General features: G+C 38.6%; 1 protein-coding gene across 1 annotated transcript in view; it reads right to left on the bottom strand.

Moving 5' to 3' along the window:
• Positions 1–217: 217 nt before the first annotated feature.
• The window catches only part of unc13a (unc-13 homolog A (C. elegans)), a 42,779-nt gene continuing 31,361 nt past the window's right edge, over positions 218–11,635 (bottom strand). Inside the window, exons 38-44 of the mRNA XM_052590243.1 lie at positions 8,991–9,020; positions 8,115–8,171; positions 7,873–7,953; positions 7,200–7,347; positions 3,741–3,833; positions 1,786–1,945; positions 218–1,694 (exon numbers count right to left, since the gene is read on the bottom strand). Coding sequence (XP_052446203.1) covers positions 1,406–1,694; positions 1,786–1,945; positions 3,741–3,833; positions 7,200–7,347; positions 7,873–7,953; positions 8,115–8,171; positions 8,991–9,020 — 858 coding nt within the window. The 3' untranslated portion in view covers positions 218–1,405. The remainder of the gene's footprint in view (positions 1,695–1,785; positions 1,946–3,740; positions 3,834–7,199; positions 7,348–7,872; positions 7,954–8,114; positions 8,172–8,990; positions 9,021–11,635) is intronic.

Below are 11,635 nucleotides of genomic sequence, written 5' to 3'. Positions count from 1 at the left end.
GGCAGAACCCTAGTGTTCAATATCACAACACTCACCATGAAAGGATTCAGGCTGAAAAACAAAACGACAGGGAAGTTTGCAGCTGCGGTTCGCGCAGAGCATTCACGACGTAAACAATCCAAGGCTGTTGATCACTTATAACTCCTAGAACAGATGCATAGACTATTTTCAGAGACATAATAGAGTGAAATGGCTGTAGCGCAAGGTGCTTCATTGGTAACTTTTTAACAAGCGACTCTAGCTAGATAACTTCACCTCGGATTTTTGCAAGTAGATCCATTGCACGGTTTAGCGTAGGGAATGAATGGATATATAGTGTTTAACCCACATTATAACGCATATCTCTTGTGCTTTTCTGATATGATGGATGGTTTGGCAGTAAAATGGCCGGATTCATCAGCGCTTACTATGAAACTCTATAGGAGCGATTCTCGACGTCTGTGATTCTTTTAAAGTGAGAATTTAGTGAGTGGGGAAAAAGAGTCCCATTTTGCGTGGAATGGTCTGAAGCGGTATGACATATAAACGTGAGGTTATAAAGTGAAATTTCACTGAAACAGGCAGCTCTGGTGTCTCTAACACAAGCAGTGTTTGTCAATCTATACATCGTGGTTTATAAACCGTAGTGCCTACTCATGCCACTGACAAACACTGGGTGAACCGCACAGGCACTCGTACTCGGATCGCAAAACACACAAAAGACAGGACAGAGGTGGCCCTGCGATTGAATCTAGATGTGCGACGCATCGAAGTATCTTGTATTTGTACAATAAGTAGAATTCGTAGGATTTCCTGCGAGTGGCGCACCCTTAAAAATAATGTCACACATTTTCTTACTGCATGAAAAAGCAACCACTCTGCTTTCAGAGGTGTGTTTGGTTGTAGGTCTGTTTTTTTCGTCATTTACTTGTGCTTCTAAACGATTGCATAACATTAAAGTCTGACCCATATAAGGGGGTTTGGTCCCTATTAAGGGCTGAACTGGACAAAGTGGACAAACGGGACCCTGACATTAAGACACCCTTCGAAGGGTGCAGGAATGATTGACAAAATATTATATATATATATATATTAATGTTTTTCGGAATAAATCGATAAATATGTGTTGTACCTACGGGCAAGCTTTTGTCTTCAAATATGAAAAATCAAAGACATCACAAATATCAAGTATTTAAGAGATACAATATCCTGTGCTTGTTAAACAAGCCCTTCCTGGCAATTCTAATGGCAGTGCACTGAATACAAATATATAACTGCTTTGTCGTGTAAACGGTTGGTCATTAAAGTGAAGAACCAAGATAAATACGTCTTGTGTATTTTTTTTCTATGTGCTAGTGCAACATCTGAACATCAGGGGGCAGTGTTTACATCAAAGTTACCACGCCTCACTAGCTTCATCCTGGTCTTAGCTCCGCCCCTCCTCAGCAGAGCGCTGGTCGGATTTAAGCTTGACGAATTCTTTCGCGACGTCGTCGTTGTTGCGCTGGGACAGGATTCGTAGTACGGTCAGGCCGGTTTCGTCCATGTGAATGCGTTTACCTAGCGGCAGCCAGCATGCTACGCTACCCCGCGGTGCTACGTCCTTCAGCTGCAGTACTGCCATGCCAACAGTGCGGTCCTCTCGTGCAAAGCAGTAGTCTTTCACGCACACCTGCAGCTCATAGCACTCCGGACCCACTTCGTTACTCAGTGTGCTTTGAAAAAGAAGCAGGATTGGGTTTAATACAGGAAATGTTGCGTAAAATGTGGTATGCAGAAACTAAAATGCAAGTGCATGTCACTCACAATGTAAAGGTCTCATTGTATTTGGGAGCCCAGCTGTTGTTCTTGGACTTGGTGGCATACTTTCTTTTCTTATCACTGAGATGGGGGCCAATGATGTAGACCTCTACGAAGGGCCGGAAAATCCCAGAAGTCTGCCACCGCAGGTCATTCGCAGCCACCACTAAGAGAAAATTACATTGAGCTGTTCAACTTCCCTACATCGGCCCGGATGAATGGACCTTGTGGCGTGGCCCATTTGAGTCAAACATTCAAATTAATTTAGCACACTCTGGCTCACTGCAGCAGTTCAAAAGTGTTTGTCAATATCAAAATGTTTGAAACGTTTGAAGGCGGGATTTAATGGTCATGGAGCTGAGCTGTGCGCCACTTGAAAGCGAGCTGACGAGGTAAGATGTAAGTAGCTAAACACGATGATACAATTCAGCAATATTTGTCAACTGTTTACAATAATAAAAAAAAAATTATAAACGATAATTTTTTTAGGGATGCAAACTATTGGCCTTTTCAAATTTCTTAATCTAATTTACATTATTCCTCACAATATAAGATAACAGTGACTGTTTGTAAACGTCTATCCAGACTTTCTTCTGTAATTTCACGTGTCTGAGAAAATGTGTACAAAAAAAAATAATAATTCCAAAAAGTAAAATACGATTAGACTTTCGCTTTCAAGTGCCATGATTAGAAAAGTGGTATGTAGGCCTGATAACCTAATAAAAACTTAATTTGCTATTTAGATCACATGCGTTATTTTATATACACCCTGACAATCAAATGTTTGAAATAAGAATTTTTATTTATTTATTCATTTATTTATTTAAAGAAGGCTGAATTTATTTGTTAAAAATTATTTGTGATCAGTTATTACTATTAGTTCTTGTTATTATCAATACTGAAAACTGTTTTTGGTAAAACAGCACAGCTGTTTTTAATTATCATTGATAATTATCAGAAATGTTTCTCAAGCAGCGAATTAGTATATTCAAATGATTTCTGAAGGACCAATAGAAAGTCACCATAATAACAGTCCACATTCTGCACTACATCCCAAAACTTCTAGAGCAGAGCATTGGTGTCATGTGGACTTATGTTATGGGAGGCATTTACCTTTAGTGATATGAAATTGTCCCTGAGATGTGTAAAAATTATTTACAATTATTTACTATTTGTCATATGCACTAGGAAATACCAATTATAATGTAAGAAGTATGCCAGTTATTCAAGAATTTCAATTCACCCTTTGCGAAAGCCAAGTTCTGCAACGAACTTACAAAATGGAAACCGTAAGTATATGCAAGAACTCTACAGAATGTCAACGAGTCGTCCCATGTTGGAAAGGTTTTGAGGCACTTAACAATGCCTCCTAGAGGTTTTCCAGAAGTGTCTCCAGTGTGGTGATCTAAGGAACCAAAGTGGAGCCTTGCATACATTTTCTTTTTTATAGTGTAACCACTGCAAACCATTTGTGGTTGTTAAGATCAGCAAACTTGAAGAATCATTGGGCAACCTCTAGGAGGACCACCCTTTAAATTCTTGAAAAAACTTACAAAATGGAACCCATAAGAACATCACTGTCCAATTGCCATTGGTTTTCTAGAGGGTTCTGCCAGTGTTCCATTCTGAGGAACCAATCCTAATCAAACACACCTGAACAAATTAATTAAGGTCTTAAGGACTGCTAGAATGTTTCAGGAAGCTGAGTCTCAGGTTAGGTTAGAACTAATCTCTACAACAAAGAGTTGAGACATTTTTTAAAAAAAGGTTCTCAAAAGAACTTACAAGATGTTCTTGGAAGAAACTTAAAGACATCAGGGTTTTAAAGTCATTGAAGCTTCTTCAAAAGAACTCCACCACTGAGTTTTACCCAACTTGATGCAGTTACTTTGTTCAAAATTTACGCTCAAGGAGGAATGCAAATAACAGGCTTCAGTTGCACATCAAGAAACAATACGTACCCTTCACTGTGACTTTGTGCTCTCCAGTATTTGGATGAGTGAAGATCTCCACATGGATAGACACCTCTCCAACTGCATCATCAACACCAGTACCTGCAGACAAGACGAGACAAGTCAAGACTCCATAGCTGTCTTTGCATCGGTATGGCTCAAAGGAACTTCTAATAACTTCCTCTATGAATTCAGTTACCGCAGAGTCATACAGAGGCAATGCATGCTTTAAACTGATTGGATGACAAAAACGTTTAAACAGTAATGGCGTTGAACCTGGCTTGAGAGATCATTAATAATACGAAGAGATTTTCAAGCTGGTCTTCTATGTTGGAACACTTCTTAAATACAAATTCAGAGCATATTATTGTATCGATCGAGTTCAAATGTGAATTTCATTCTGCACAGAATTTTGACAGCCGCTAATTTCCATTTCAAAAATTAAAAAAGCAGTGAGATTAACAAATTGACTTCACTTATTTGGGGTGATACATTAACGAACTTTAAAAAAAAATCGTATAGCACTGCGCAGGATGCAAATAAGCTCTGAAAATGACTGAACAAGTGATCCTTGCAACACATCTCTAATCTGAATTTGTGAGGCTTGTTCAGGCACAAAATTGGGAACACTTTATTCCGCTGTCCGTGTACATCGCTAACGGCTTTTTACAGCTAACAAAAAATAGCAAGTTAGCAAACTCATGTCTACATGAACTGTCAACAATCTGCAATGACCTGAAATAATCAATGAAATTAGCTCACAATACACAGACAACCGAAATAAAGTAATGCCTCACAGGATTCTTCTGCAACAAACTGTTTACGATACAGAGAGAAGTGTGTTTCCTCAGATTAGCATGAGTGTACCATCTGTGCTCACACTTCATTTCTGGTGTCTCATGAAGGGTTTATAACCATGATGGGGAAGGGGGAGTGCAGTCCGTTGGTCCAGTCATTCATAGGAAGGAGAAGACAAGGAGAACATCTGTCTTTCACTTGGTTTTAAATGCAAGCAGGTACATGCGGAAAACCACATCCATTCCCACACATCACCATTCATTCACACTCATGGAAAGAGTCCTTTGTCCTAAAGTATGGATGATATTTACAAACAAATCTTATGCATTTATGATTGTAAGTTATTTGCTTTCTTTTTTATAAACACCTTTGATTAATGATGCCTCTGATGAAGTCACTTAGCTGAAAGCGAATTAAATGGCTAAGATCTTTCCACAGAATCTAGGTCAGCTGCAATCAAATAGTAATAATAAAAAAAATAGATGCTTTTCTTTCGGCATCTGTTATATGTGTGCGCTTGTCAGAGAAACAGGCTGATAATGCAGTTTCCTCAGAGCAGAACCGTCTGAGCAAGCAGGGATCTGAAAAAGCTTGAACTAACGGTAATGCTGACGCTGTCGACGTTGCATTTTATGATTACTTCCAACCAAAGAGCAACTGGGTAAATGTCACGAAACCCGTCAAGAAATGTCCAGGTCGTATTTCACCACGAAAGTCAACAAAACAAAAATAAAGTGAGTAAAATAATATATATTTGTGACTCTGGACCTTAAGTAGCTGGGGTGTATTTGTAGCAATAGCCAAAAATTTATCGTATGGGTGAAAATGATCGATTTTTCTTTTATGCCAATAATCATTAGGACATTACTGAAAGATCATGTTTCATGAAGACATTTAGTAAATTTCCTACTGTAAATATATCAAAACTAAATGTTTGATTAGTAATATGCATTGCTAAGAACGTCTTTTGGACAACTTTAAAGGTGATTTTGTCATTTTTTTGATTTGTTGCACCCTCATATTTCAGATTTTCAAATGTTGTATTGTAATATTAATCAAATGTATTGTAATCAAAAAACAAAATGTCCTTTTGTCTCTTATGTCTTTGAAAATAATACATCTTTAACCTAATAATCAAATCAAGTAAAATAGACTCGAGCCTCTCAAACCTCACTGACCTACACTGACAGAAAGCTCATCACCTGACCTCAGGAACAAACTCTGATTGGCTGAGGGAGGGTTGTCTTGTTAGACTGAGCCTAAGGGAGGGAAACCACGTTGCGTGGTCGCGAGGGAAGATCGCGCTGAGCAGCAGAACAGACCCTGCATGCGGGCAAGCCGAGTCAGTCGAAATGAATGTCACATCTACATTAGACAATGAGGTTCAGTGCTCGGAAAGTCACGTTTCGTCACGGTCTCTCACTCGTGGCTCGTCATCCGCAGTGCACACATGCGCCTCTCACACTGCAGAAGTGTGTGCATTCCTCATTCACTGCCATTCAAAACACACTTCATCCTGGGCTTTCTTGCTGCTGTAGCGTCAAGATACATTTCAGACCAATGTATGTGAACATACAGCATGTTCTTCCCAGGTACTCATACATGCAAGGCCCTTTCTGGGGAAACATTTGGGTGGTTGTGGGGCATGCGATTGGCCCGTTGGAATGGGAGGTGCATGATCTGATTTGGGTGGATCACTGATTGGTTGTTGGTCGTCAGGAGCACCGGGCCCCACATGAACGTACCCTTCTCTGGGTACACGTCTTCACTATGGGTGAACCTTACCCCCTTCCCTCCATGAACTGGTGAAAGAGAAGGAGAGGACGCAGAAAAATACAGAGAGAAATTGAGAGCACATAGTGAAGAGGATTTGAGAGATGGAAAGAAAGACAGACAAAAAAGAAAGAAAGAACACACGAACTTGCTTTCATATGTTTTTAAATACTTAAATGAAGCAGTGACGTTTACCCTAATTACATTTTAAAGGATTATCTATTAAAATGACTCTGCCAGGGGCATCTCCATCTAAAGTGTGTCAGGATTCCCAAAGTGTGTGAAGGAGAGAAGGAAAGATGGAGACCAGATTAAGCTAAATAAATAACAAATATGGAAAAGCTGTTTATTTTTAAATTAAAGAAAACTATATTTTTAAATAATAATAATTGACATGTTACATATTTAATTCTAAATAGTCTTATACTGATAATAGAACCTTCAATGAAAAACACATCTATTCAAATAGAAAAATGCAAACAACAACAACAACAACAAAAAAAGTCATTATTTTTGTTTTCTTTGCACACAAAATGTATTCTCATAGCTTCATAAAATTACGGTTATACCACTGTTGTCACATGAACTATTTTAACAGTGTTCTTATTGTCTTTCTTGGCCTCGAACATTGTAGCTGCATTGCTGTCTAAGCAGGGTCAGAGAGCTCTCGGATTTCATCAAAAATATTGAATTTTGTTTTACGGAGACGAACAAAAGTCTCACAGGTTTGAAACGACATGGGGGTGAGTAATTAATGACAGAATTTAAATGTTTGGGTGGACTATCCCTTTAACTGCAAACAATACATTTGGCCTGATGTTCTGCCAAGGTTGAGAAGAGGTGTTTGGAACAAGTAATTGATATTTATAGACAGCGAGATGTCTGGAAGAGCCTTGCCTTGTGTATTCTGGGACTGAACAAAGGTCTTGATGAGTTTGTCAGTGGCCTGGGTGTAGAGGGACAGGGCGTAGTGCAGGGACAGCAGATCTGGACTCTTCTCCAGGAACGTCTTCTTCAGCCCCACACCTCCAGCATGGAAGTATTGCTAGAAAACCACAAAATAGGAGAAATAGCTTGAGACAATGTTGCTCTGTCTGGCTGGTCAGGATGCTCAAACAAACAAGAGCGATGCTGTGATAGCACTAGAAAAGCTACGGTTGATTAATTTCATGCTTAATCGCTGGAAACAACCTACGAATGGCTATTTATAGTTGTCTCTACTTATTAAACTGGGATAGAAGGACATTTTTTACATAAAACAAAAAATCTAGAATATATTCTCTACATCTCAAGGTACAAAGACAATCCACTGAATGTGGTAAAGGGCAAAAGATTGACTGGAGTGTAAATTGAATATTACGAGGAAGGATAGTGCTATACGTAGTGCAAATTAAACACATATTTATGTAACAGAATGAAAAAAATGTAAATGGAAAGAAATTCATATTCTAGTGTAGTAGAAGGAAACTATTAGAAAAAAAGCCACATTTACACTATATTTAAAAACCCACTATTGTTGTCAAAAACCAGTGGACACAGTCTTTACACTGACATTCAGCTCTTTACCCACCTTTATAGTATCCAGTGCTAACTCAATCACTGCACACTGTTTAGGGGACAGTGCCTTGGCCTCTTCACGAACCATGTGCTCCTACAAAAAGGACAACATTGTATAAGAACAAAACACAACAATGATCTTTTTACAATTCAAATTGTTAAGTCAGGTTCATTTAACCCTGAGTTAAAGCAATCCTAGCTTATCTTATGCCACACTCACTTTAAAAGTGAAGAGAAATGTAAAAACCTTCATACCTTCAACTTGGAGAGCTGACCGAGTTCCTTAGCTGCATTGAATATAAGTTGAGTGCCCTGGAGGAAGAAGAAGAAGAAAAAGAAAAGAAAAAAAAATGGAGGAAGTGAGAAAAACAGAAAGACAATTAGTCAGGTCACCGAGTTCAGCAAGGTTGTAGACAGAAATGGCACGTCACAGAGGTCAGAAACAGACGGTTTTAAACGTCAGACACAGGCACTCGCACAATCCCAGCGTGCCCCGCCACCCCCAAACACGCTTGCACACAGCCACGCATCGACACTTTACTGTTTGTGCAACATGAGACGGGAAACTAGCTACATACAGAAGACAGAGACAAGAGTTGAAAGGTTTAGGTAGGTCCACAGCCCGAACAACACCACTCAGGTGATATATCTAGTATCTACGATTGGCCGATACTCTAATCTTTGGATATATCACTAAGTGAATGAGGCTTGTGCACCTTATTATGCCGTTATAACATTATACAAATGTATACAATGCAGTCCTTCTTGGAAAATTAAACCGTTAGTGTACAGAAATAGTACTGTATTTCTGACATCGCAAAAAGAAACAGTCATTTAGACCATCATGGACATCGAAGTCTAAAGCGACTGTAATGCATGCATTATTTAACCTGGGATGTCCGAGCACCTGGAATAAACTATGTGAGGATTTGCACATAGGTGTGAGTCTATAGGGAAACCCACAACTGCATTGAAAACAAGGGGTAAAACAAAAAAAACACTGCTTCCACCGGTTTGTTTCAACAGAGGGACCCAAGTCACACAAAGAAGACATGAAAGAGAGAGAGAGAGAGAGAGAGAGAGAGAGAGAGAGACAGGACACATTGAGCTAAATGGGGATTCAGTCCTTACATCACTGTGACAAGCAAGCTTCACCCTGCCCTGTGAAGAAAGGGAAGGTGTGATTAATTGGAGAATTGGACTTGGCACTCTTTAATAGGCTGTCCATTATTGATTAACCATCAGACTAAAAGGCCAATCGCATCATTTCAGTTAGAGGCAAATTATGAAAAATAAAAAAAAATATTATTAAAAAAACATGTTTTCAGTTTGTTGTTAAATGGACAGCTCATCCAAAAAAAAAAAAAAAAAAAAATATATGTATTCTCTTGTGAAAGGATGGTAATATTTTGGTCCGTGATAAAAAAAAAAGATTGAAATCCCATCACTTAATTGATGTTAAAACCGCTGCAGGGCAGTTTTGGTGAGCCATATTTGAATATACGTTAATGATATTTTAAAGCTACGGCAGATGAAAAGAATTTCTATTTGGATATGACGACAGACTTTTGATTTTTTGGATGAACTATCGCTTTAAAGTGGTTTAAATCCATTCTCCTAATTAATATTTAATTCAGATTTTTGTGTTCTGTGTAATCTAATGCACTAACTAAACTAGTCAAATATGAAAACTATGAAATCTTTCAAGGCAATTCTAGAAACAAAAGAGATGAAAACATCTTCAATTGAAAGCTAATGGATTGTAACATCACATAAAAAGGCAGAGCAAAAAAAAAAAAAATATTTGCGCCGTAAAATGGCGACACAGTTTTTAACAAACAACAAATTAATAGACTACATTGTTAAAAGATTGTTAAAAGAACATTTCTCGAGCCTGAGAATAAGGGAGAAAATTAAAAATAATATCCCAGAAAACACATCAGTCTGAGACCTCGGGGTTCCAAAAGGCCTATTTTGGTACAACAACACGCAAAAACCAAACAGATTGACAGAATAATGTCTGCAGAGACTAAAAAAATAGAGGCTCGGGAGTTGAGGTGAAGATCAGACGCAAGCAACGACCCACAGAGGAGAGGTTTCAAACAGAGAAGGGGAGGGTGGACCACCTGAAACCAGTTAACATCACCCAGATATTAGACCCACGACGGCCACTAGACTGGTAGCGAAAGAGCCTCATTTCCAGGAGAATGAGTAGAGGAAGGGGTTGGCAGTCAGACGTGGGGCGGACATCAGATTGGAAGTTTTGCTGGGGCGGAAAAGGGCCTTGTCCAAGTCAATTAGGAAATGCACCATGCTACAGCCACCTCAGGTATACAGACCACTGAGGTGACCAGGGAAAGGAGAGGAAATGGATGAAGAAGAGAAGAAAGAGACAGCGGGAGAAGGAGAGAAAGACGTGACAGACGAATGAGGATGCATTGGACAAGAGGAAGGGACTTGGCAGCCACACAGAGCAGAAGGAGGTGGTGGAAAGGGGGTCACCCGGCATGGACGGACTGCGGGACACACAGACGCACAGACAAAAGTGCTCTGGTACTTACTATCATCTGTGGAGGTGGAGCGGGGGGAGAGCGAGAATGTAATAACCAGAGAGAAGGGTCAGTGAAGCTACAAAGAGCCCCACATCAAATCAAAAGAAGCATTAACATTCATTTTACAGGACTGGCTTCAGGCCTGATACGATATTACAAGGTCCCAAGGTCTGTGCTTGGCTGAGGGACTAAAACAGGCCCATTGTGGATGAATAATTCAGCCAAAAATGAAAAATCTCTACCTCGTTGCGTTCCAAACCTGTGTGATGTTCTTTCATCCGTAAAACACAAAAAGAGAAATTTTGTTGAATGTTCAAGCTGTTCTTTTCCACACAGTGAAAGTGGATATGGACCAGGGGATGTCAAAATGGACATAAACAAAGTAACATTCAAGGTTATTATAGTTTTGCTTTTTTAAATTAGTTTTTATTTTAATACAGTTTTACATTTTTCTTTAAATTGAAGTTGAGTTTTAGTTCGTTTCATGAATGGTTTTGTTAGTTTTAGTTTAGTTTTTATTTTGCAAACACATTTCTATTTAGTTTTTATTTTATTTAGTTTCAGTTATAGTTCTAGTAATTGTAGTTTAGCAGCTAACAGAACACTTCCAGTGTACCAAAGAAAGCAAAGCAAGACATTTAATTTCAGCAAAATGTAATGTTTGCACAGTTTACAGTTAACTCTTGATAGAAATACCACAAAGTGTTTTAATCAGCGTGACAATGCATTTGCTTTTTCCTGTTTCGGAATCAAATTCGAAATAGTCCCAAACATTGCTCTGTCGTTTCCTACCCCCTGCCATAATTCATTTCTGTCGTAACCTCACATGCATAAAGCGCCATCTACAGGTAAATTAATTATACAGCCTATTTGGTTTTAAACTAAACCATGTCAGATTTTACGATACGGGATGAGAGATTATTAATTACGAAAACTAATACTTATTTTTGATAATTATTATTTTATTTCAGTTAGTTTTTCAATAACTGTTGCAAGTTTCGTTTAGTTTTAGTTTTTAGTAAATTTTACATTTTATTTCAGTTAACGAAAATGTTTTTTAACTGATAGTTTTAGTCTTCATTTCAGTTTTCGTTTACGAAAATAACCTTGGTAACATGAATGTATTCCATACGACTTATGCACTATAATTAAACTTCTGAAGCAAATTGAGGAACAGTCGAGAATTAAAATTTGCAGTAGCTGCATATTCAAAGTCGGTGTTTC

The sequence above is a fragment of the Carassius gibelio genome, chromosome B22 (assembly GCF_023724105.1).
Source record: "Carassius gibelio isolate Cgi1373 ecotype wild population from Czech Republic chromosome B22, carGib1.2-hapl.c, whole genome shotgun sequence".
Classification (NCBI taxonomy): domain Eukaryota; kingdom Metazoa; phylum Chordata; class Actinopteri; order Cypriniformes; family Cyprinidae; genus Carassius; species Carassius gibelio.
Note: the sequence above shows the minus strand (reverse complement) of the source record. Positions and strands in the feature narration are given on the sequence as shown.